Raw genomic sequence first — 27862 nt, 5'->3', positions numbered from 1 at the left:
GTCTCTTTTGGTGGTAGGTCTGCTACCAGCAGTGCCTTCGTGTATTCAGGGTCTTCTGCCAATAACATGTCTCTGGAATTTGCTATGTCTCTAGCTATGCCTTTGATTGATTTGCCTAAACCTGTCCCGGTAGTGGGTATTGACTCCACTCCTCTTGCTAATGGTTATTTTACACAGCATACCCCTGTTTTTAAACTCCTTGTTGGCTCCATGCATTTGGAGCAGTGCTCTGTACTGTTGATGCAGGGATTATCGTCCGATTTGGTTTTAGGCCTTCCCTGGTTGCAGTTGCATAATCCCACGTTTGACTGGAATACTGGGGAGGTTACCAAATGGGGTAATGAATGCTTGACGTTATGTTTTTCTGTTAATTCTATTTCTCCCCCTGAGGAAGTGAACACGCTACCTGAGTTTGTTCAGGACTTCGCAGATGTTTTCTCTAAGGAGGCCTCCGAAGTGTTACCTCCTCATAGAGAATACGATTGCGCTATCGATTTGGTAACAGGAGCTAACCTCCCTAAGGGTAGGATATTTAATCTCTCTTGTCCCGAACGTGAAGCCATGAGAGAGTATATCCAGGAATGCCTGGCCAAGGGTTACATTCGCCCCTCTACTTCTCCGGTAGGTGCTGGCTTCTTCTTCGTAGGGAAGAAGGATGGTGGTCTTAGGCCATGCATTGACTACCGTAACTTGAATAAGGTCACTGTAAGGAACCAGTATCCCCTTCCTTTGATTCCTGATCTCTTTAATCAGGTTCAGGGGGCCCAATGGTTCTCTAAGTTTGATCTACGGGGGGCGTATAACCTTATCCGCATCAAAGAGGGGGATGAGTGGAAGACTGCGTTTAACACGCCCAAAGGTCATTTCGAATACCTCGTCATGCCCTTTGGGTTGTGTAATGCTCCCGCGGTCTTCCAGAATTTCATAAATGAGATTTTAAGAGATTGCCTGGGGGTATTTCTTGTAGTGTACCTTGATGACATGCTTGTGTTTTCCAAGGACTGGTCCTCCCACATTGAGCATGTCAGGAAGGTGCTCCAGGTCCTTCGGGAAAACAAACTGTTTGTGAAGACCGAAAAATGTGTGTTTGGGGTGCAGGAGATACCATTTTTGGGTCAAATCCTCACTCCTCATGAATTCCGCATGGACCCCGCCAAGGTCCAGGCTGTGGCGGAATGGGTCCAACCTGCCTCCCTGAAGGCGTTACAGTGTTTCTTGGGGTTCGCTAATTATTACAGGAGATTTATTGCTAACTTCTCGGTCATCGCTAAGCCTCTTATGGAACTCACTCGCAAAGGTGCTGATCTCCTCCACTGGCCTCCTGAGGCTGTCCAGGCTTTTGAGGTCCTTAAGAAGTGCTTTATCTCGGCCCCGGTGCTGGTTCAGCCCAACCAAATTGAGCCATTTATCGTGGAGGTTGGCGCATCCGAGGTGGGAGTGGGGGCTGTCTTGTCCCAGGGTACCAGGTCCCTCACCCATCTCCGTCCCTGTGCCTACTTCTCCAGGAAGTTTTCGCCCACTGAGAGTAAATATGATATTGGCAAACGCTAACTCTTAGCCATTAAATGGCCATTTGAAGAGTGGTGCCACTTCCTGGAGGGGGCTAGGCACCAGGTAACGGTCCTTACCGACCACAAGAATCTGGTTTTCCTAGAATCTGCCCGGAGGCTAAATCCGAGACAAGCTCGATGGGCGTTATTTTTTACCAGATTCAACTTTTTGGTTACCTATAGGGCTGGGTCTAAAAATATTAAGGCTGATGCACTGTCGCGTAGCTTCATGGCCAGCCCTCCTTCGGAGGAAGATCCTGCTTGCATTTTGCCTCCAGGTATAATCATTTCCTCTATTGATTCTGATTTAGTCTCTGAAATTGCGGCTGATCAAGGTTCAGCTCCCGGGAACCTTCCTGAGAACAAGCTGTTTGTTCCCCTGCAATTCCGGCTAAGGGTACTTAGGGAAAATCATGACTCCGCACTATCTGGTCATCCAGGCATCCTGGGTACCAAGCACCTCATTGCCAGAAACTATTGGTGGCCTGGGTTGCCTAAAGACGTTAAGGCCTACGTCGCCGCTTGTGAGGTTTGTGCTAGGTCCAAGACTCCCAGGTCCCGACCAGCGGGCTTACTACGTTCTTTGCCCATTCCCCAGAGACCTTGGACCCATATCTCCATAGATTTTATCACCGATTTGCCTCCATCTCAAGGCAAGTCGGTGGTGTGGGTTGTAGTAGACTGCTTCAGTTTGATGTGCCACTTTGTGCCCCTCAAGAAACTACCCAATGCTAAGACGTTAGCTACCTTGTTTGTCAAACACATCCTGCGTCTCCATGGGGTCCCTGTCAATATTGTTTCGGACAGAGGGGTACAATTTGTTTCATTGTTTTGGAGAGCCTTCTGTAAAAAGTTGGAGATTGATCTGTCCTTCTCCTCTGCCTTCCATCCTGAAACTAATGGCCAAACTGAGAGGACTAATCAGTCTCTAGAACAATATTTAAGGTGTTTTATCTCTGACTGTCAATATGATTGGGTCTCATTCATTCCCCTCGCCGAATTTTCCCTTAATAACCGGGTCAGTAACTCGTCAGGGGTCTCCCCCTTTTTCTGTAATTTTGGGTTTAATCCACGGTTCTCCTCCGTTTCACCTGGTAGTTCCAACAATCCCAAGGTAGAGGTCGTTCATCGGGAACTGTGCACAGTCTGGGCCCAGGTTCAGAAGAACCTAGAGGCGTCCCAGAGCATACAAAAAACTCAGGCAGATAGAAGACGTTCTGCTAACCCCTTGTTTATGGTCGGGATCTGGTGTGGCCATCGTCAAAGTTGCGCCTTAAAGTCCCGTCTAAGAAGTTTGCTCCCCGGTTTATAGGGCCATACAAGGTCATTGAAGTCCTCAATCCTGTCTCCTTCCGACTGGAGTTGCCCCCATCTTTTTGAGTACACGACGTGTTTCATGCCTCCCTCCTTAAACGCTGTTCCCCGTTCTTGGCTCCCTCGAGGAAACCTCCTGTCCCCGTTCTCACCCCTGAGGGGGTGGAATTCGAGGTGGCCAAGATTGTGGACAGCAAGATGGTCCAAGGCTCCCTCCAGTACCTGGTCCATTGGAGAGGATACGGGCCTGAGGAGAGGACTTGGGTACCTGCCCGGGATGTTCACGCTGGGGTATTGGTCAGGAGGTTCCACCTTCGTTTCCCCAATAAACCAGGTCCACCTAGAAAGGGTCCGTTGGCCCCTCATAAAAGGGGGGGGGGGTACTGTAAAGGATCTGCCAGGCAAAGCTTCTGTGTCAACGCCCATAGGTAATCAGTCTGCACCTGCTTCTATGTCTGTGAGACTGACTCCATCTTCCACCACTCAGGATGGCAGGCTTAGGAGTGGGAGAGCCTATCACAGCCTGGCCAGACGGAGCTAGCTCCCGCCCTCTGTCTATTTATACCTGCCTTTCCTGTTCCTCCTTGCTTGTGATTCTTCTCGTTTGGTTTCCTGGCCCTGCTGCAGCTTCTGAACTATTTGACCCTGCTTCATACTAACCCTGGCTTACTGACTACTCTCCTGCTCTGCGTTTGGTACCTCGTACACTCCTGGTTTGACTCGGCTTGTTCACTACTCTCCTGCTCTGCGTTTGGTACCTCGTACACTCCTGGTTACTCGGCTCGTTCACCACTCTTGTTGCTCACGGTGTTGCCGTGGGCAACTGCCCCATTTTCCTTAGCTTTGTGTACCCTTGTCTGTTTGTCTGTCGTGCACTTACTGAGCGTAGGGACCGTCGCCCAGTTGTACCCCGTCTCCTAGGGCGGGTCGTTGCAAGTAGGCAGGGACTGAGTGGCGGGTAGATTAGGGCTCACTTGTCTGTTTCCCTACCCCCATCATTACATAATCACAAGCCCATATACCTAGTCTACCCTGGGTCCCTCACACTACTATGGACCCCCTTGAGACCCTGGCTCAGCAAATGCAGGGTCTCTCCCTACAGGTCCAGGTCCTGGCTCAGAGGGTCAACCAGCCTGACGCTACCATGGTAGTGCCCCTCACCTCTTGAACCCCACCTCAAGTTGCCTGACCGGTTCTCAGGGGACCAGAAGACTTTTCTCTCCTTTCGGGAGAGTTGTAGGCTCTATTTTCGCTTAAAGCCTCACTCCTCAGGTTCTGAGAGCCAGCGGGTGGGTATAATTATGTCCCGGCTCCAGGCCTTCTCCTTGGCTCCTGACGCCCCTGAACTTTCCTCCGTTGATCTTTTCTTTTCTGCTCTCGGACTCATTTATGACGAGACTGACAGGACTGCCTTTGCCGAGAGTCAGCTGGTGACCTTACGTCAGGGTAAGAGACCTGTTGAGGAGTATTGTTCTGACTTTAGGAAGTGGTGCGTAGCTTCTCGGTGGAATGACCCTGCCTTAAGGTGCCAGTTTAGGTTGGGTCTGTCGAACGCCCTGAAAGACCTGCTAGTTAGCTATCCCTCTTCTGACTCCCTAGACCAGGTTATGGCTTTAGCGGTACGACTTGACCGACGTCTCAGGGAACGACAACTTGAACGTTTTTGTGTTTTCCCCTCTGACTCCCCCATGATGCCTCCCGAGGTCCCGTTGCTTCGCTCTTCCACGGAAGACTCGGAGGTACCTATGCAACTCGGGGCCTCCGTATCCCCCCGACAACGTAGAGAGTTCCGCAGGAAGAATGGTCTCTGCTTCTATTGTGGGGATGACAAGCATCAAGTGAACACCTGTCCTAGGCGTAAGAATAAGCAGCCGGAAAACTTCCGCGCCTAAGTGATCATCGGGGAGGTCACTTGGGCGCACAGGTATTTCCCGTAAATATGAAACGTAATAAAATCTTGCTTCCCTTTCAGGTCTCTTTTGGTGGTAGGTCTGCTACCAGCAGTGCCTTCGTGTATTCAGGGTCTTCTGCCAATAACATGTCTCTGGAATTTGCTATGTCTCTAGCTATGCCTTTGATTGATTTGCCTAAACCTGTCCCGGTAGTGGGTATTGACTCCACTCCTCTTGCTAATGGTTATTTTACACAGCATACCCCTGTTTTTAAACTCCTTGTTGGCTCCATGCATTTGGAGCAGTGCTCTGTACTGTTGATGCAGGGATTATCGTCCGATTTGGTTTTAGGCCTTCCCTGGTTGCAGTTGCATAATCCCACGTTTGACTGGAATACTGGGGAGGTTACCAAATGGGGTAATGAATGCTTGACGTTATGTTTTTCTGTTAATTCTATTTCTCCCCCTGAGGAAGTGAACACGCTACCTGAGTTTGTTCAGGACTTCGCAGATGTTTTCTCTAAGGAGGCCTCTGAAGTGTTACCTCCTCATAGAGAATACGATTGCGCTATCGATTTGGTAACAGGAGCTAACCTCCCTAAGGGTAGGATATTTAATCTCTCTTGTCCCGAACGTGAAGCCATGAGAGAGTATATCCAGGAATGCCTGGCCAAGGGTTACATTCGCCCCTCTACTTCTCCGGTAGGTGCTGGCTTCTTCTTCGTAGGGAAGAAGGATGGTGGTCTTAGGCCATGCATTGACTACCGTAACTTGAATAAGGTCACTGTAAGGAACCAGTATCCCCTTCCTTTGATTCCTGATCTCTTTAATCAGGTTCAGGGGGCCCAATGGTTCTCTAAGTTTGATCTACGGGGGGCGTATAACCTTATCCGCATCAAAGAGGGGGATGAGTGGAAGACTGCGTTTAACACGCCCAAAGGTCATTTCGAATACCTCGTCATGCCCTTTGGGTTGTGTAATGCTCCCGCGGTCTTCCAGAATTTCATAAATGAGATTTTAAGAGATTGCCTGGGGGTATTTCTTGTAGTGTACCTTGATGACATGCTTGTGTTTTCCAAGGACTGGTCCTCCCACATTGAGCATGTCAGGAAGGTGCTCCAGGTCCTTCGGGAAAACAAACTGTTTGTGAAGACCGAAAAATGTGTGTTTGGGGTGCAGGAGATACCATTTTTGGGTCAAATCCTCACTCCTCATGAATTCCGCATGGACCCCGCCAAGGTCCAGGCTGTGGCGGAATGGGTCCAACCTGCCTCCCTGAAGGCGTTACAGTGTTTCTTGGGGTTCGCTAATTATTACAGGAGATTTATTGCTAACTTCTCGGTCATCGCTAAGCCTCTTATGGAACTCACTCGCAAAGGTGCTGATCTCCTCCACTGGCCTCCTGAGGCTGTCCAGGCTTTTGAGGTCCTTAAGAAGTGCTTTATCTCGGCCCCGGTGCTGGTTCAGCCCAACCAAATTGAGCCATTTATCGTGGAGGTTGGCGCATCCGAGGTGGGAGTGGGGGCTGTCTTGTCCCAGGGTACCAGGTCCCTCACCCATCTCCGTCCCTGTGCCTACTTCTCCAGGAAGTTTTCGCCCACTGAGAGTAAATATGATATTGGCAAACGCTAACTCTTAGCCATTAAATGGCCATTTGAAGAGTGGTGCCACTTCCTGGAGGGGGCTAGGCACCAGGTAACGGTCCTTACCGACCACAAGAATCTGGTTTTCCTAGAATCTGCCCGGAGGCTAAATCCGAGACAAGCTCGATGGGCGTTATTTTTTACCAGATTCAACTTTTTGGTTACCTATAGGGCTGGGTCTAAAAATATTAAGGCTGATGCACTGTCGCGTAGCTTCATGGCCAGCCCTCCTTCGGAGGAAGATCCTGCTTGCATTTTGCCTCCAGGTATAATCATTTCCTCTATTGATTCTGATTTAGTCTCTGAAATTGCGGCTGATCAAGGTTCAGCTCCCGGGAACCTTCCTGAGAACAAGCTGTTTGTTCCCCTGCAATTCCGGCTAAGGGTACTTAGGGAAAATCATGACTCCGCACTATCTGGTCATCCAGGCATCCTGGGTACCAAGCACCTCATTGCCAGAAACTATTGGTGGCCTGGGTTGCCTAAAGACGTTAAGGCCTACGTCGCCGCTTGTGAGGTTTGTGCTAGGTCCAAGACTCCCAGGTCCCGACCAGCGGGCTTACTACGTTCTTTGCCCATTCCCCAGAGACCTTGGACCCATATCTCCATAGATTTTATCACCGATTTGCCTCCATCTCAAGGCAAGTCGGTGGTGTGGGTTGTAGTAGACTGCTTCAGTTTGATGTGCCACTTTGTGCCCCTCAAGAAACTACCCAATGCTAAGACGTTAGCTACCTTGTTTGTCAAACACATCCTGCGTCTCCATGGGGTCCCTGTCAATATTGTTTCGGACAGAGGGGTACAATTTGTTTCATTGTTTTGGAGAGCCTTCTGTAAAAAGTTGGAGATTGATCTGTCCTTCTCCTCTGCCTTCCATCCTGAAACTAATGGCCAAACTGAGAGGACTAATCAGTCTCTAGAACAATATTTAAGGTGTTTTATCTCTGACTGTCAATATGATTGGGTCTCATTCATTCCCCTCGCCGAATTTTCCCTTAATAACCGGGTCAGTAACTCGTCAGGGGTCTCCCCCTTTTTCTGTAATTTTGGGTTTAATCCACGGTTCTCCTCCATTTCACCTGGTAGTTCCAACAATCCCAAGGTAGAGGTCGTTCATCGGGAACTGTGCACAGTCTGGGCCCAGGTTCAGAAGAACCTAGAGGCGTCCCAGAGCATACAAAAAACTCAGGCAGATAGAAGACGTTCTGCTAACCCCTTGTTTATGGTCGGGATCTGGTGTGGCCATCGTCAAAGTTGCGCCTTAAAGTCCCGTCTAAGAAGTTTGCTCCCCGGTTTATAGGGCCATACAAGGTCATTGAAGTCCTCAATCCTGTCTCCTTCCGACTGGAGTTGCCCCCATCTTTTCGAGTACACGACGTGTTTCATGCCTCCCTCCTTAAACGCTGTTCCCCGTTCTTGGCTCCCTCGAGGAAACCTCCTGTCCCCGTTCTCACCCCTGAGGGGGTGGAATTCGAGGTGGCCAAGATTGTGGACAGCAAGATGGTCCAAGGCTCCCTCCAGTACCTGGTCCATTGGAGAGGATACGGGCCTGAGGAGAGGACTTGGGTACCTGCCCGGGATGTTCACGCTGGGGTATTGGTCAGGAGGTTCCACCTTCGTTTCCCCAATAAACCAGGTCCACCTAGAAAGGGTCCGTTGGCCCCTCATAAAAGGGGGGGGGGTACTGTAAAGGATCTGCCAGGCAAAGCTTCTGTGTCAACGCCCATAGGTAATCAGTCTGCACCTGCTTCTATGTCTGTGAGACTGACTCCATCTTCCACCACTCAGGATGGCAGGCTTAGGAGTGGGAGAGCCTATCACAGCCTGGCCAGACGGAGCTAGCTCCCGCCCTCTGTCTATTTATACCTGCCTTTCCTGTTCCTCCTTGCTTGTGATTCTTCTCGTTTGGTTTCCTGGCCCTGCTGCAGCTTCTGAACTATTTGACCCTGCTTCATACTAACCCTGGCTTACTGACTACTCTCCTGCTCTGCGTTTGGTACCTCGTACACTCCTGGTTTGACTCGGCTTGTTCACTACTCTCCTGCTCTGCGTTTGGTACCTCGTACACTCCTGGTTACTCGGCTCGTTCACCACTCTTGTTGCTCACGGTGTTGCCGTGGGCAACTGCCCCATTTTCCTTAGCTTTGTGTACCCTTGTCTGTTTGTCTGTCGTGCACTTACTGAGCGTAGGGACCGTCGCCCAGTTGTACCCCGTCTCCTAGGGCGGGTCGTTGCAAGTAGGCAGGGACTGAGTGGCGGGTAGATTAGGGCTCACTTGTCTGTTTCCCTACCCCCATCATTACATCCTGGTTTTGTACTCTGCTTGCTGATTTCCCCCTCTGGCTTGTCTGGTTACCCGTTCTGGTATTGCCTGCATTCCACCTCCTGTCCAACACCATATTCTGTAAAAGCATCCTGGGTTCTATGCAGCCAAATACAACCTGCCTTGTGGTAGGCTCTGGTGAAGACCATGGAGTAGCCTTAGACTCTGCTGACCAGCGTGGTGACGGACTTGAGGTAGCTGATTTACTTGCACGGTTGATCCAGACGGTCTCCAGCTGTCTTTGGGGAATTGTTCGTATAGCAATTCCATAAACTTGCACTCTGGGTAATTGCTCAAGTAGTGATTCCTTGACAATAATCTTCACAGATCAACCATGAATGACAAGACCTTCAGAAGACAAACATCTGAAATTTCTAGTATACAGTCAGCTTTAGGCATGAGCCAGATTTACAGAGGTATTGATGGAATCATTGAAACCTACAGTTTACAATCAGAGGTTGGTGGAGAAAGTTAAGAGCGAGCAGAATTGTCAAATATGGTTCTGGACGTAAGGTCCCTATCACTGAGTGGTAACTACAGATGTAGCAGAGCTGAATTTAACTTATGGTGCAACTCATCATGATACTACAGTATATTATTTTTGGTGTCCCATAGAACTGTACCACTTTGTATCACATACAGCTTTGTATGTCTCACATAGTCAGCCATACATCATGTCACCTTGTAGGTGTAATTCATTTCATACAGATATAGTCCCCGTTCCTTGCCGGTTTATATACGAAAAAAATCTGTACCTTGAAGATAGCTGTAACATCCTTACTCCCATGTATTTCTTTCTCAAAATAGACTTTCCTGTAGATAGTAAATTTGGATGAGTGGTTATATTAAGACAACCTCACCTACATTTCATGCAAAATCTCAATCAATTCCCATAGTTTTCATGTATAGAAAAAAAACACTGCCTATGCCTCTTCATTTAAATAATTATCACTGCTTGGCTTGGCACAACTGTGCCCACTAAAAGGCTTCCCAACGTGCTGATGTACGGTAAGAAAATAGTATGTCAGACTGCCACATTTATTTTTTTATTTTTTTTTTTATTTTTTTTAAGCACCATAAGATGTATTATATGATCATATCTAGTAGTTAGACCATGTTGGGAGGTGTAGTGTTCTATGTATAGAGTATAATAGAATTATACTATGATCATATCCAGTGGTCGGATCATGTTGGGAGGTGTAGTGATCTATGTATAGAGTATAATACAATTGTATTATGATCATGTCCAGTGGTTAGGTCATGTTGGGTGGTGTAGTGTTCTATGTATAGAGTATAATAGAATTGTATTATGGTCATGTCCAGTGGTCAGGTCATGTTGGGAGGTGTAGTGTTCTATGTATAGAGTATAATAGAATTGTATTATGATCATGTCCAGTGGTCGGGTCATGTTGGGAGGTGTAGTGTTCTATATAGAGTATAATAGAATTGTATTATAGAAATGTCCAGTGGTCGGGTCATGTTGGGAGTTGTAGTCTTCTATATATAGAGTATAATAGAATTGTATTATGATCATGTCCAGTGGTCGGGTCATGTTGGGAGGTGTAGTGTTCTATATAGAGTATAATATAATTGTATTATAGAAATGTCCAGTGGTCAGGTCATGTTGGGAGGTGTAGTCTTCTATATATAGAGTATAATAGAATTGTATTATGATCATGTCAAGTGGTCGGGTCATTTTGGGAGGTTTAGTGATCTTTGTATAGAGTATAATAAAATTGTATTATAATCATGTGCAGTGGTCGGGTCATGTTGGGAGGTGTAGTGATCTTTGTATAGAGTATAATAGAATTGTATTATAGTCATGTCCAGTGGATGGCTCATGTTGAGAGGTGTAGTTTTCTATGTATAGAGTATAATAGAATTTTATTATAATCATGTCCAGTGGTCGGGCCATGTTGGGAGGTGTAGTGTTATATGTATACAGTATAATATAATTGTATTCTGATCATGTCCAGTGATCGGATCATGTTGGGTGGTGTAGTGTTCTATGTATAGAGTATAATATAATTGTATTATGATCATGTCCAGTGGTCGGGTCATGTTGGGAGTTGTAGTGATCTATGTATACAGTATAATAGAATTGTATTATGGTCATGTCCAGTGGTCAGGTCATGTTGGGAGATGTAGTGTTATATGTATAGAGTATAATAGAATTGTATTATGGTAATGTCCAGTGATCGGGCCATGTTGGAAGGTGTAGTGTTCTATGTATAGAGTATAATAGAATTGTATTATGATCATGTCCAGTGGTCGGGTCATGTTGGGAGGTGTAGTGTTCTATGTATAGAGTATAATAGAATTGTATTATGGTCATGTCCAGTGGTCGGGTCATGTTGGGAGGAGTAGTGTTATATGTATACAGTATAATAGAATTGTATTATGATCATGTCCAGTGGTCGGGTCATGTTGGGAGGTGTAGTGTTCTATGTATAGAGTATAATAGAATTGTATTATGACCATGTCCAGTGGTCGGGTCATGTTGGGAGGTGTAGTGTTATATGTATATAGTATAATAGAATTGTATGTTGGTCAGGTCCAGTGGTCTGGTCATGTTGGGAGGTGTAGTGTTCGATGTATACAGTATAATAGAATTGTATTATGGTCATGTCCAGTGGTCGGGTCATGTTGAGAGGTGTAGTGTTCTATGTATACAGTATAATAGAATTGTATTATGATCATGTCCAGTGGTCGGGTCATGTTGGGTGGTGTAGTGTTCTATGTATAGAGTATAATAGAATTGTATTATAATCATGTCCAGTGGTCGAGTCATGTTGGGAGGTGTAGTGTTCTATATATAGAGTATAATAGAATTGTATTATGACCATGTCCAGTGGTCGGGTCATGTTGGGAGGAGTAGTGTTATATGTATACAGTATAATAGAATTGTATTATGATCATGTCCAGTGGTCGGGTCATGTTGGGAGGTGTAGTGTTCTATGTATAGAGTATAATAGAATTGTATTATGACCATGTCCAGTGGTCGGGTCATGTTGGGAGGTGTAGTGTTATATGTATATAGTATAATAGAATTGTATGTTGGTCAGGTCCAGTGGTCGGGTCATGTTGGGAGGTGTAGTGTTCGATGTATACAGTATAATAGAATTGTATTATGGTCATGTCCAGTGGTCGGGTCATGTTGAGAGGTGTAGAGTTCTATGTATACAGTATAATAGAATTGTATTATGATCATGTCCAGTGGTCGGGTCATGTTGGGTGGTGTAGTGTTCTATGTATAGAGTATAATAGAATTGTATTATAATCATGTCCAGTGGTCGGGTCATGTTGGGAGGTGTAGTGCTCTATGTATAGAGTATAATAGAATTGTATTATGATCATGTCCAGTGGTCGGATCATGTTGGGGGGTGTAGTGTTCTATGTATACAGTATAATAGAATTGTATTATGGTCATATCCAGTGGTCGGGTCATGTTAGGAGGTGTAGTGTTCTATATATACAGTATAATAGAATTGTATTATAATCATGTTCAGTAGTCGGGTCATGTTGGGTGGTGTAGTGTTCTATGTATAGAGTATAATAGAATTGTATGTTGGTCAGGTCCAGTGGTCTGGTCATGTTGGGAGGTGTAGTGTTCGATGTATACAGTATAATAGAATTGTATTATGGTCATGTCCAGTGGTCGGGTCATGTTGAGAGGTGTAGTGTTCTATGTATACAGTATAATAGAATTGTATTATGATCATGTCCAGTGGTCGGGTCATGTTGGGTGGTGTAGTGTTCTATGTATAGAGTATAATAGAATTGTATTATAATCATGTCCAGTGGTCGAGTCATGTTGGGAGGTGTAGTGTTCTATATATAGAGTATAATAGAATTGTATTATGACCATGTCCAGTGGTCGGGTCATGTTGGGAGGAGTAGTGTTATATGTATACAGTATAATAGAATTGTATTATGATCATGTCCAGTGGTCGGGTCATGTTGGGAGGTGTAGTGTTCTATGTATAGAGTATAATAGAATTGTATTATGACCATGTCCAGTGGTCGGGTCATGTTGGGAGGTGTAGTGTTATATGTATATAGTATAATAGAATTGTATGTTGGTCAGGTCCAGTGGTCGGGTCATGTTGGGAGGTGTAGTGTTCGATGTATACAGTATAATAGAATTGTATTATGGTCATGTCCAGTGGTCGGGTCATGTTGAGAGGTGTAGAGTTCTATGTATACAGTATAATAGAATTGTATTATGATCATGTCCAGTGGTCGGGTCATGTTGGGTGGTGTAGTGTTCTATGTATAGAGTATAATAGAATTGTATTATAATCATGTCCAGTGGTCGGGTCATGTTGGGAGGTGTAGTGCTCTATGTATAGAGTATAATAGAATTGTATTATGATCATGTCCGTGGTCGGATCATGTTGGGGGGTGTAGTGTTCTATGTATACAGTATAATAGAATTGTATTATGGTCATATCCAGTGGTCGGGTCATGTTAGGAGGTGTAGTGTTCTATATATACAGTATAATAGAATTGTATTATAATCATGTTCAGTAGTCGGGTCATGTTGGGTGGTGTAGTGTTCTATGTATAGAGTATAATAGAATTGTATTATGGTCATGTCCAGTGGTCGAGTCATGTTGGGAGGTGTAGTGTTCTATATATAGAGTATAATAGAATTGTATTATGACCATGTCGAGTGGTCGAGTCTTGTTGGGAGGTGTAGTGTTCTATATAGAGTATAATAGAATTGTATAATGATCATGTCCAGTTGTCGGGTTATGTTGAGAGGTGTAGTATTCTATGTATAGAGTATAATAGAATTGTATTATAATCATGTGCAGTGGTCGGGTCATGTTGAGAGGTGTAGTGTTCTATGTATAGAGTATAATAGAATTGTATTATGGTCATGTCCAGTGGTCGGGTCATGTTGGGAGGTGTAGTGTTCGATGTATACAGTATAATAGAATTGTATTATGGTCATGTCCAGTGGTCGGGTCATGTTGGGAGGTGTAGTGTTCGATGTATACAGTATAATAGAATTGTATTATAGTCATGTCCAGTGATCAGGTCTAGTGGTCGGGTCATGTTGGGAGGTGTAGTGTTATATATAGAGTATAATAGAATTGTATTATAATCATGTGCAGTGGTCGGGTCATGTTGGGAGGAGTAGTGTTCTATGTATCATATTCTAGTTCACTTGACTAAATAGAATACATTTTTGGGAAACAAAACCCTTACCTTTTAGCTGACGGTCATGTGAATCAGCCAGAAACTGCCTAATTCTGTCAGATGGAATAGCAAAAGATATCCCTGCTGTCACTTTCAAAGTGTTTATGCCTATGACCTCACCGTCCTATAAGAACAGAGAAAGTCAGGAAATATAAGCAGTGTTCTGTAAGCCACAACTACAATCAATATTCTGTAAATATCATCCAAAAATAAAGTTGTGTGGTAGAGAGCAAAACATCTATATTTATCTGTGTTCAGATCAAGACCAAGACTATAGATAAAGAAACTATTCAAACTCTCCCTAAACACCCGTGATAGTCCATTACAGAGATGAAGTCTCCAAACCATGTTGGTTCATGGCCCCACAAAAATAATAAATGCTTGCAATTTAATATTGGATTAAAACTACTTTGGAACCAGGTCTAGATAAAGACTACTTGTTTCAAGAGACTGCACAGTAGTTGAGAACCATGTCCTCAAGGAAGACTAAAGATGATTTTTAAGGCTGTTTGTTTAACGACTCTTATAAAACAGTGAAACCTGGACTACGTATGTGGACAAAATAATACAAGTGTACTACGCTCTATACATAGCTGGCATGCTACACCTCCCTATATACACTATTAATTATTTCCGGGACGACCATTGTATGTTGTAACCATAACCATATGGAAAACTGGTAATTGGTTCCGAAGCCCCCAACATGTCCACCCGAAACAATAAAAAAGGTGGATTGAAGACAAAAATACAAATAAAACATGTACAGATGTCCCTCAAGTTACAATATTAATTGGTTCCGGGTCGACAATTGTAAGTTGGAAATATTGTAACTTGAGACCGTAACTCTATGGAAAACCAGGAATTGGTTCCAAAGCCCGCAAAATGTCAACCACAGATAAGAAAAAATGATGATTTAGCAGATAACTAATACAGATAATGCAAGTTTTCACATATAAAAGTCAGAAATACTTTAGCTGCTGGATTCTGTAAATCGCTCTCTACGATGAGGAGAACCAGAAATATAACATGGAGCCGTCCTCACCTGGTGTCCAAAGGAGCAACTCATCCTGGCGCCGATAAAGAGCAGTACAGGACATGTAGTACTGTACCGTAGAGAGGCGCTACCAGACAGCCAATCAGGACATGCACTGCATTACAACAGGTGTTTTAGCAGTAAAATGCCCATGCTGATTGCTGGATCTTCCAGCCAATCACACGCAGCCATGATCCAGACTTTTTTGTGGCATTGCATGTTGAATGTGTTTTCAAGTTACAATGGCCCAGGAAAGACCATTGTATGGTGAAAATACTGTAATCTCACGCCATTGTAACTTGAGGGACCACTGTATAATTCTATTATACTTTACATAGAACACTTCCTTTCCCATGACCTGACTAGTGGACAAGACCACAACACAATTCTGTTATACTCTATACATAGAACACTACTCCTACTAATAGGACCAGACTGCGCATCTGGCAATTCTGGCAAATGCCAGATGGGCCAGTGTACACTGTGGGCCGCTGCCCTGAGCGGCGTACTGGCCGCTACACTAAGCAAACAGCCTGCTGCCATGGCTAACTGTCATAATATTTTTCTTTTTCATGGCAGGGTCCCGGCCCAGCCTCCTCATTTCCAGCCCCACCTCCTAAGTCCATGATCCCACCTTCTCAATCTCTGGCCCAGTCTTCTCAGTCCCCGGTCCCTTCTCCTCAATCCCCAGCCCTGCCTCCTCATCCCCCAGCCCCCTCCTCAGTCCCTGATCCCACCTTCTCAATCTCTGGCCCAGTCTTCTCAGTCCCCAGTCCCTTCTCCTCAATTACCGGCCCCGTCTGCTCAATCCCCAGCCCCGTCTCCTCAGTCCTCGGCCTTTATCATGTTGCAGCATCTTGCTTCTCTGTGTGAGCACATATTCTCAGCCGCTAGTCCACTCTGTTACAGCGCGGTGAAGTGTTCACTGCTCATATTCAGACTCAGAGAGTCTAGTAGCTGCTCAGAGAAAGAGACTTCATAGAAAAGTGTGTCCCCAGTCTATCCAGTCTCCACAAAGTAAATAAAAAATATATATATGCAAAGAAATTACTGTGTGAAATCCCCTTCCCCTCTATTGGGGAACTATAACTCCTAGCATGCCCTGACACCTGTAGACCTTCACGACCTGCTAGGAGTTTTAGTTTTCCCCCACAGTTCGCATTGTGTTACCTTATCAAAGGGGTGATCTTATTCACAGTATATGCCATAAATACCACCTATAGAATCCTGACTTATCAGGAGAACAGGGGTCCACTGGCCCCCGACCGCCTTTTCTTACCAGCCGCATTTTCCATATACTCCGGTAGAGATGTGGCCGTACACAAGCACAGCCACTTTTTCATTGCAGAGTATGGAGAATGCAGCGGCTAGGAATTGGCAGACGGGGGTCAGTGGACCCCTGTTCTCCTGATAAGTGAGAATCCAATAGGTGAGACCTGCACTTATCAGCCTAACATGGGAATATTAATCACTTCCTGGCCAGAAGCTTTACCCCACTTCCTGACCAGGCAAATTTTCACGTTTTAGACATGTGTCAATCCAAAAGTAAACTGTTGTTCTGTAAGGGTAAGTTCACACATTGCGTAAATACTGCGGATTTTCCGCAACGGAATTCATTGCGGAAAATCCACAGCAAGTACAGTAGCAGCAAAGTGGATGAGGTAAAATAAATCTCATCCACGCTGCGGAAATACTGAGCGTATAAGTTGACCTGCGCTGCGGAAATTCATTCCGCAGCATGTGAATTGTCTTTACGTAAACACTGCTTATATGTTGCAGGATTTCCCCATTGAATTCAATGGAGATGTAAATCTCGCATCAAATTACAGTTGTTCAGCTTTTTCGCAGCGATCCCGCCACAAAAAACGGATCTCAGAAAAAAAAAAATGTAACTTATATAAGGAGTCTGTGTTTCATCCTTCTGGGATGACGCTTCATCTCATGTGAGCCTTTCTTGATTCCATTGTATGTGGAATTAAACAGGATCACTTTTTCATCTATTTGGTTGTGCTGCCTCACTTTCCTTTTTTTTTTTATATTGAAGGGTCATTGGACTGTGACCCAAGAGGCGTGCACCCACCCAATTTGTTTTTCAGTGCTGCTGATCTGTATCTATCCCTATGACCATTAGAGATGTGAAGGACTATAAAACCCTCAAAATGACTCTTTTTAGGACATTAGATCCCCCCAAGGTGTTTATTTAACAGCATATAAAAAATGTGAAAATCTGCAGCGTAAAATATCTGCAGCATGTGGATGAGATATGTAAAATCTCATGTACTTGCCATGTACTGTAATCCGCTGCGGACTTTACCTGTGCACAGGTAAAATCTTCTGGAAATGTGCCACATGTAAAATAGCGCTTAGACCTTATTTAGACGGCCGTGTTCGGTCCATGATATACGGAGTCTATGATGCTATTTGTCCCTGCCTCTGCGCGGGAAGGCTACCAGGTCACTACCTCTTGAGGTGGTCCCCAGCGAAATAGCTGCTGGCCACACAGACTAGAAACAGGCACTGGCAGATGGTATCTTGAAGGATGAAAAAAATGATAGTAGATTACTGGTCACAGGTGTATAGCGGGTAGCTGGACACCGGCGGGTAGTGGGTAGCTGGACACCGGCAGGTAGCGGGGTAGCTGGACACCGGCAGTTAGCGGGTAGCTGGACACCAGCAGGTAGCTAGACACAGGCTGGCCACAGATAGCAACAGCGGACCGGATACAGGCTGGTAACGGAAAACTGGATACAGGCTGATAACTGATAGCAATAGCGCACTGGAATCAGATGCATACAGAAAACTTCGCTGGATAACACTAGGTTATTGTAATATTGCTCAGGCACCTGGCGGATAGTTAATGTGCCTTATATAGTCCTGTGGTCAACAGGGTTTGGTGAGTCACTTTTGAATTTCGCGTGCACTCTGGCGGTCTGGAGGAGGGACAGGCTGCCGGAAAATGTACGATCGAGACCACGGGCAGCCAGACCCGCCGCTGCCTTTACAACGAACTGCTGTATGAAGATGCCTTCATTGTTTACCAGGCACAGCTCTGTAGTTTTAGTAGAGTGGCGGCTGTACCTGGTATTACATCTCAGAGTAGCTCAATCCCAGTGAAGTGAAGGGGACTAAGCTATAATTCCATGCACAGCAGTGACTATATGTTATATAATCATACTGCACTCACCTTTTCATACCCTACAAGCAGACAAACATATTTCACATTCACCACATAACAAGTGGGCCTGTGTTCTATCAAATGCCAGGGCTGCACTTCAGTCCCAGTCCAGCCCTGCCTACTAACATGACCCGACTACTGGACATGACCACAACACAATTCTATTATACTCTATACATACGAGGTGCATCCCAAAAGTAATGAGGATTATTTCCCCAAAAAATTTTTTATTAAAAAAACATACAATTAGGTTCAATTACCTTCATAGTAAGTCCCTTGGGACTGAATACAACGATTCCAGCGACACTGCCGTTCTTCGTAGCAGTGCTGGAAGTCTTCATGTGAGAGGTTGTTCAGAGCCCTCGTCGCGTCTGACTAAATGTTTTCAACGGTACCAAAATGGTGTCCTTTCAGGTGAGTTTTTTACTTTGGGGAACAAAAAAAATTCACACTGTGCCAAGTCAGAGCTATAGGGTGGGTGAGAAAGGGTAGGGATTTTTTTTTGTGCCAAAAACTCCCCCACGGATGTGAGACTCTTCGCATTGTCATGGTGGAGGATCCACGTTTTGGCAATGTCAGAGCGCACTCTCAAAACTTCGGTCCCGATCCAAAGCAACCTCGATAACGGCCACATTTTCATCGGTTCTTGACGTTAAAGGGTGTTCTGAGCGCTGTTCATCCTCAACAGTTTTCCATCCTTGAAGGCCTAGTGTCATCTGAAAACTTGGGCTGACGACAAAGCACCCAAAACTTGATTGTGTAACGTTGCTCAATGCTCCTCTGCATTTTCGTCTGTGACGAGAGAGAAAAACAAAGGTGCACTTTTGTAACGTACCGATGCTTCAAAAGGCTCAAGCTCAGCTGAGGATGGTCCGGCCATATACTTGACGTGGGGAGCATGAAAAATCATTCTCACTACTTTTGGGAGGCACCTTGTAGAACACTACACCTCCCAACATGACCTGACCACTGGACATGATCATTATACAAATCTATTATACTCTATACAAAGAACACTACACCTCCCAACATGACCCAACCACTGGACATGACTATAAAACAATTCTATTATACTGTATACATAGAACACTACACTGGACATAATCATAATATAATTATATTATAATCTAATCTATAAATAGAATACTACACCTCCCAACATGACCTGACCACTGGACATGTTCATAATACAATTGTTTTATACTGTATATATAACACTACACCTCCCATGACCCGACCACTGGACATGACTATAATACAATTCTATTATACACTATATATAGATCACTACACCTCCCAACATGACCCTACCACTGGACATGACTATAATATAATTCTATTATACTCTATACATAAAACACTACACTTCCCAACATGACCTGACCACTTGACTTGATGCCCTCTGTGGATGCTGCCACAGTGCCCTCTGTGGATGCTGCCACAGTGCCCTCTGTAGATGCTGCCACAGTGCCCTCTGTAGATGCTGCCACAGAGTCCTCTGTAGATGCTGCCACAGTGCCATCTGCAGATAATGCCACACACACCCCAAGTAGATAGATCCATTGGGGCTCCCTCTAGGAGTGGAATCCCCAGTCAGAGCGTTGCCGAAGCTCTGGCTGGGGATTCCTCTACTGTTAGAGCCCCTGACGTCACTGTCCATACACAGTGACGTCAGGGGATCCTACTGGACCGGAATGTGATATCAGGGGCAACCCCAGAGCCGGAGTCCAAGAGCAGAGCACTAGTATAGGCTCTGCGCCGGAACTCTGGGGAAGCTATTAACATCAGTGTCCATATATGGACAGTGATGTCAGGGGCTTGCCCAGAGCTAGAGTCCCAGAGCAGAGCCGCTTCTAGCACTCTGACTGGTATTCCAGCTCTGCTCCTGACATCACTGTCCATATATGGACATGGATGTCAGGGGAAACCCCAGAGCTGGAGTCCTGGGCAGAGCGCTAGTAGTCTCTTCCTGGGACTCTAGCTGTGCTCCTGACATCACTGGGACTCCTGCCCTGGGGAAGCCCCTGACATCACTGTCGATGTATGGACAGCGTTGTCAAAGGCTTCCCCAGATTCCTGCAGCAGAGCCTATAATAGCGCTCTGCCCGGGTCTCTGCTCTGGGGAAGACCCTGACAACCCTGTCCATATATGGACAGCGATGTCAGGGAAATCCACAGAGACCCAGAGCAGAGCCTATACTAGCGCTCTGCACGGGACTCCGGCTCTGGGGAAGCCCCAGACATCGCTGTCCATATGTGGACCGCGATGTCAGGGAATTGCAGAGTCCCGGAGCAGAGTCTTTACTAGCGGCTCTTTGTCCCACGGGCCGCAGTTAACAGCCCCAGGGGCCGCATGCGGCCCGCGAGCCGCGTGCTTGAGACCCCTGCTCTATACATAGAACACTACACCTCCCAACATGACCCGACCACTGGACATGATCATAATACATTTCTATTATACTCTATATATAACACTACACCTCCCAACATGACCCAACCACTGGACATCGCCATAATACAATTCTATTATACTCTATAGATAGAACACTATACCTCCCAACATGACCTGACCACTGGACATGATCATAATACAATTCTATTATACTCTATACATAGAACACTACACCTTCCAACATGACCCGACCACCGGACATGATCATAATATAATTCTATTATACACTATACATAGAACACTACACCTCTCAACATGACCCGACCACTGGACATGACTATAATACAATTCTATTATACTGTATACATAGAACACTACACCTCCCAACATGACCTGACCACTGGACATGATCATAATTACAATTCTATTATACTGTATATATAGAACACTACACCTCCCAACATGACCCGACCACTGGACATGATCATAATACATTTCTATTATACTCTATATATAACACTACACCTCCCAACATGACCCAACCACTGGACATGTCTATAATACAATTCTATTATGCTCTATACATAGATCACTACACCTCCCAACATGACCCGACCACTGGACATGACTATAATACAATTTTATTATACTCTATACATAGAACACTACACCACCCAACATGACCCGACCACTAGACATGACCATAATACAATTCTATTATACTGTATACATAGAACACTACACCTCCCAACAGGATCTGCTCTCAAGATAACCATAATATCTTTATGTGCTAGTATATTCTATATAGACAAGTAGAAGTAAAGTTTCCCAGCTTTACCAAGAATAATGTAATATCATTCAGTAGGGTATATGCTATTTGAACATTACTGAAATTGTGGACATCTAAGGTGTCAACAAAACAAATTCTTCCTGCCCTTGTGTGGTTATATGAAGTTTGATGTGGAAAAGCTGGTTTAACAAGTTACTTTAATATCTATCTATCTGACATGGAACAAACACCTGGAATGAAATGTGCAAGAAGAAACATGTGGTCTAGCAGCAATCTATCATGGGAATTGCTTGACAGGATAAGTGCAGTCACTATCGAAGAAATATACTATTAAGGTAGTGGATAATGATAAATAGTGAAACCTCTTTGAGGCGACCACCCAAAATTGCATAGAAAAATGGCTTTTATGGGGATGGTCCTCTTAAAGAAAACAATACACAGAATGCAGGTAAAAGTGTCTTGATGTAGTCAGAAAACTTGTATAGCACCTAAATAAACTCAAATAATGATGAAAGAGACCCAAATCATGTATTTTGTCATGTGTATAATGATAAGTTCTACAACATACAAGTTCTCAGACACCGTAACCTGTTGTGGACAAGTGTAGGTATTGAGGGTATTGATAGCAGCAGCATATCACACCAGGCCCAGACTAGGACTAATAAAACGGTTGTGGTACTATACACAATTTGCTCCAGCCTACATACATAATAATAGATAGCCCCTCTCTTTCTCAGTCTCCATGGTGACCCCTCCCTTTCCAAGTTCAAGATGGCCGCATCATTATTGGTCCTCAGCATGGCACCCCTCTAAATCTTGTAGCCCAGCATGGTTCCCCACTTGGGCTTCAGCATGGCTTTCCTCTTATTCCTGGTCCCCAGCATGGCTCCTCCTCTTATTCCTAGTCGCCAGCATTGCTCCCTTATTCCTAGTTTTCAGCTTAGCTCCCCTCTCATTTCTAGTACCCAACATGGCTACCCTCTTATAGCTAAGCCCCAGCATAGCTCCCCTCTCATTTCAAATCCTCAGCATGGTACCTCTCTAAATCTTACAGCCCAGCATGATTTCCCTCTTGGTCCCCAGCATGGTTCCCCTCTCATTCCTGGTCTACCAACATAGCTCCCCCTCTCATTCCTAGCCCCAAGCATGGCTCCCCCTCTCATCCCAAGGCCCCATCATGGCTCCCCTCTCATTCCTAGTCACCTGCATGGCTCCCCTCTCATTCCTAGTCCCCAGTATGGCTCCCCTGCCTTTTATTCCTGGTCCCCAGCATGGCTCCCCTCTCATTCCTAGTCACCTGCATGGCTCCCCTCTCATTCCTAGTCCCCAGCATGGCTCCCCTGCCTTTCATTCCTGGTCCCCAGCGTGGCTTCCACTCACATTCCTAGTCTCCAGCATGGTTTCTCTCATTCCTAGTTCACAGTATGGCTCTCCATGTCATTCCTATGTAGTACAGCACAGATTGATCAAAGGACCTGAATAGAGCATCTACGATTCTTGTAGCCCGGACGATAATACAAGATGAAATCAAAACATGAAAAGAAGAGCGACCATCACGCTTGATGTGGTTTGAGCCTTTGAGTAGATTATAGATCCTCCAAAAATTTGTGGTCAGTAAAGATAGTGATGGTAAATTTTGCGCCACCCAATAGATGATTACGTTCCTCTAGGGCAAGTTAGTTTCACTGCCAGCAATTCTCATTATCTGAAAAGAAGCCACATTGAACGTATTTTTACTCTCGAACTGCTGGAAGAGAACTGCTCCAACTCAGATTAAAAAAACATTGGCCTCAAAGAAGAACGGCTTATTTGGATCAGGATGATGGAGAACTAGAGAAACTAAAGAGAAACATGTCTTGAGATAGAAGAAGGCTTGAACTGCAGAAACTGGCAAATCTTGGGCATTAAGCCCTCTTTTAGGTTAGGGCAGTGAGTGGAGAAACCACTTGAAAGATATTTTGAATAAATTGATGATAATTATTGGTGAAGCCCAGGAATCTTTGGTAAGCCCAAAACCCACCTGTTTAGGCCAATTTTAAACAGCAGAAATCTTGACTGGATCCATTTGTAGGCCCTCAAATTGGATGATATAGCACTGGAAAGTTCTGATTTTTCAAACAGGCATTTCTCAAACTTGGTGTTGGGAAATTCTGTTAGAGCCAGAGTAATACAGAAGGGTCATGAGAATGAGTTTTCAGATTTTGGCAGTAAATTAAGATATTGTCTAGGTAGACCAGGACATACTGATTGAGAACATTCCTAGAGATGTCCTTTAGTGAATTGTTGGAAAACCGCAGGGCTATTGCAGAGACCAAATGGTATTACCAGGTATCCATAGTGCCCATCCCAGTTGTTGAAGGCATTTTTCCGCTTTTCTCCTGTTTTGATCTGGATCAAATTGTAGGCCACATGCAAGTTCCAACTTGGTAAAATAACGTGCTCCCTTGATGCGATCAATGGTTACTGGTATCTGTTCTTCACAGGGATCTTGTTCAGACCACAATGTACTGGGAGAGATTGCTGCCTTTTTAAAGAACACATCTGCAAAGTTTTGTTATTGAGGTGGCAGCTCAGATGAATAAGCAGCAGACCTGAGCGGTAATTCCAGGTTGCGATTTAGACCACAAAGGCAATGCGGAAAACAAGAAGATTCCCAATGAGCAATTTGGTTGGATGTCCAGTCGATGGTAGAAGAGTGTTATCTGAGCCAAGATAATCCCAGGAGCATAAGACTGAAAGAGAGCATGGAAGAACCAGCAAAGAGATCTCTTTGACATGAAAGACCCCCACTTGAAGCCGCACTGGAACCATTCGAAGGGAGATGAGTCCCTGTGGAATAAAGAATCTATGACTTAAGTTAAATGTAGGGGCTTCTGAAGAGTCGCAAGAGGAATCGGAAGTCTTTGGACAGATGAATATTCAATAAAATTTCAGAAAGGCAATATTGGCTTCTAAAAAAACAAAACCAAGAAACAAACACCAAAGTACAAACACAGAACTGAAGAATGGATATAGTAATACTGCATCTAACAGCTCAAAAACGATTTCTGTATCCTGCTTGTTTGATGATGGTCATTAAAATTCAATATGGAATAAACTTGGAGCTCATATACATTAATAATTCGATACCACACAGCCTTAGAAGGTTGGTTCTCTGAACCTCTCACCACATCACGTGGGCAAAAAGTCATTCAATCCTCCTGTCTTTCCCCTGCTTTTGGCCCAAAGAGAGCCCTTCTTTTCTTTGGTTGCAGCTCTTCGGATACTGCGGCTGTTGCTGTTGATACCTGGAGTGCACAGATCATTTCCTTGCTGTGTGACTTTTCGGCAAGTTTATAAATGTCTACTGGCAGGGATGTAGACATTGCAGCACTTTTGATCTGCAGATACTCTTACGATTCTCACCGGAGAAGTGGATCCTCTAAGCCGCAATTGGTTTGACGCTGGCTAGACTGGTGTGTGGAGTCTAAGGAATCTCCCTGTTCTTCACTGCTATCCCCCACAGGGAGGTGTAGACTTTCCCAGTTAGATTCCCAGGTCACAGTCACCAGAATAGTCACCGATTGGTGACAATCGCGCTATGTACTAAAGCGGATTCAGGAATGTAGCCAGGCGGTGTCACCAAATTAATAGTCATGAATTAGCAGGCCAGGGGATGAGACAGAGAGATTTAAGTTCTCTCCATTTAGGCTTATGGGAGTTTCAGAAGGATCTCAGTAGGCTTGGTTTTAGAAGACACATAATTACATGAAGACAATTTAGGGGCTGTCAAGGTGTTTCAAGTGATTGTAGTACATACACAGTACATCTGTATCTGGTAGGTCTAACTGCTGTTGAGTTAGTTTCCTGGTAAAAACAACACCATCAGGATGAAATAACACTCCAATAAACTTTGTAACAAAGTTTTGAAAAGTTCTAGTCAAGGGCTAGAAACCCAAAAAGTCACTGAATATTCATAAAGCATCCATAATTTTTTTTACATTGAGTTTTATGGTCCAATTTAACTTTCAACAATTTGCCAAACAATTCACATCCACAGAATATAATATGAAAAAAAAATGTACCTATTATTTTCTTAAAATCGGCAAAAGTCTATCTGAAACCTAGCAAATCAATTTGTCTCATGAATCTTAGCGGCTGGCAAATCAGTAAAAAGCATATAGAAGGAAAAACCCAATTTAGGTTAATTTGTAATAGATAAAGATGATCCATTTCGCATTTTGCCAATTCGCTAAATGTTTCATTATACTACATAGTTACATAGATTGAAAAAAGACACAGGTCCATCAAGTTGAACCTTTCTCAATAAATTGCACGTCACTACGACCATTAGAATTAATTGGGCAAATCGATAAGTTTGACATTCCCATTTGGCGAACAGTTGGTGAATAATTTCTTCCATTATATTCTATGACTGTCAAATCGCGAATCACAAAAAAAATTGTTCATCTCTAAGGATGGGTTTGAAAAAACTGATAACCGTCCATACACATTAGATAAATGTTGGCCCATCCCACTGATATTCTTATGTGTATAGGAGCAGCCTGACTGTCACCTGACAAATGCTATCATGGATTTCCAGGAATAGTCTTTCTCTCTCTATTGAAATGAACATGCCCATTTGGCTGATCTGAGGGTGCATGTTTATATGGGAATCGGGTAAGGCTGGGTTCACACCTGCTTTGGTGTGTTCCGTTGTTCTGCTCCGTCAGAGGAGCAGAACAAGGGAATGACGGAACCAACGGTTCCGTTACACAACGGATACCGCCGGTTCTAAAATTCAGAGATGATTACCACAGTGTGGAAGATGGATACCAGGCAGCTACAAGCCAGAGGTGTGACGCCAGTCAGTTATTCACATTTATGGGTAAGACGCCGTGATGCATTATGTTATACATGTATCCCTGTACTTGCTTTATTGGCCATTAGTACTCTGGAGAATTGCGGGATTGTACCGCCACTACCTCTAACTGTGAGTTGTATGGAGATTGGGACTGCACTATTCCCGTGTCTCTCCCTACTCCCAACACTGCTGAATATATCTATATGCTGTGACGAGGCTTGTCCAGCATATATGTCCGTCTAGCTTATTGTTGCCTGGTATCCATCTTCCACACTGTGGTAATCATCTCTGAGTTTTATACATATGCGTTTTATGCTTTTGTATTTAATAAAATTGATACTTTTTATATTGCATTGGTGGTTCATAGACTCTATTCTTTAGGTTTTCATTTCTATGTAGTGAGTTTTCACCACTTACACCATGTGTATATTGGGCATGCATGCCGTCCCCCATATATGATGTATGTTATATCTATCAGATCATCACTATGATGTGGAGGGGGATTTTGGTTGTTCTCCGTATTGGTACAGTATCTCATATGTATGGCCAGCAGACAGACTGGCACATCATGTAATCACGTGAATCTGTGGCTCTTCACTATTCAGCTTACAATGTGGAAAAATCTATATAACTATAACTTCTGTTAGATGAGATCTGACCCACTTTTGTGATGCCTGGGCAAGGCATCATGGGACATGTAGTTAGCAGAGCTACTGGCTGCAGACCGTGATTTCTGCAGTCGAGATGGTTGATAGAAGTTTGATTATTCTCCTCTAAAAAGCAAGTTTGAGGTGGCATGGGAGGAGGGGATAGAAGAACACTGTTATCATGTGGACTAGGTTAGGGCATGGTGGAAATGATTTATTGTGTCTGATGGAATTTCTCTTTAAAGAAGTCTGTTTTGGACAACTCCATTTTGTTAGATGGGTTACACAATGATAATCTGATCATAGGGTGACCCGCTTCTAGGAACCCTAGTGATCAGCTGTAATCAGTGTGAGAATCTGGTAGCAAGTGTTAAGTTCCTCTGCAGCGCCACCACAGGGGAAATTAAGCATTACACAGTTCTCATTAAAATCAATAGGCTGCATGTGTTGTACATGAGTTTGTTGGGCCCTTCAAAGTAAGGGATACTTTTTGTAACTGTTCTCTGAAGACCCTAAATAAGGATTCCCCATCTATTAATTCAAAATTCCCTAACAAAGTATATGAAAATGCGCTTTCGAAAACAGACAATGCCTTTTAGAATCTTTTTATGGTAAAGTCAAGAGACACATTCCCAACTCTTAACAACCGTAAATCACAATATTGAGCAAATCAGTGAATACGCACCAGGTTCACCAAAGGTCCTCCAGAATTTCCGTACTAATAAAGGAAAGAGAGAAATGTTATTGACTATTAATAAGGATCTTTGCATGTGAATTCTATTCTCCTATACATATTGCATAGCTTGTAAATCTTGAGACTCACATTAATAATGGCGTCTGTCTGGATGTAATCCATATCCGAATCTTTCAGACCTAGTTCCTTCCCTCCTCGTTGGGTTGTACTGATAATCCCGGTGGTCACAGTGTTCTGTAGAGAGAATGGGCTGCCCAGAGCAACCACAAATTCTCCAGGTCGAAGGTCAGATGATCTGCCCAGCATGAGAACTGGGAGAGGAGCCTATAGGATAAGATTTTACCGTTGAATGATGCTGA

General features: G+C 44.4%; 1 protein-coding gene across 1 annotated transcript in view; it reads right to left on the bottom strand.

Moving 5' to 3' along the window:
* The window catches only part of LOC142748306 (serine protease HTRA1-like), a 60777-nt gene that overhangs the window by 16771 nt on the left and 16144 nt on the right, over positions 1-27862 (bottom strand). Inside the window, exons 4-7 of the mRNA XM_075855401.1 lie at positions 27633-27827; positions 27495-27527; positions 13939-14053; positions 9477-9534 (exon numbers count right to left, since the gene is read on the bottom strand). Coding sequence (XP_075711516.1) covers positions 9477-9534; positions 13939-14053; positions 27495-27527; positions 27633-27827 — 401 coding nt within the window. The remainder of the gene's footprint in view (positions 1-9476; positions 9535-13938; positions 14054-27494; positions 27528-27632; positions 27828-27862) is intronic.

The sequence above is a fragment of the Rhinoderma darwinii genome, chromosome 3, assembly GCF_050947455.1.
Source record: "Rhinoderma darwinii isolate aRhiDar2 chromosome 3, aRhiDar2.hap1, whole genome shotgun sequence".
Classification (NCBI taxonomy): domain Eukaryota; kingdom Metazoa; phylum Chordata; class Amphibia; order Anura; family Rhinodermatidae; genus Rhinoderma; species Rhinoderma darwinii.
Note: the sequence above shows the minus strand (reverse complement) of the source record. Positions and strands in the feature narration are given on the sequence as shown.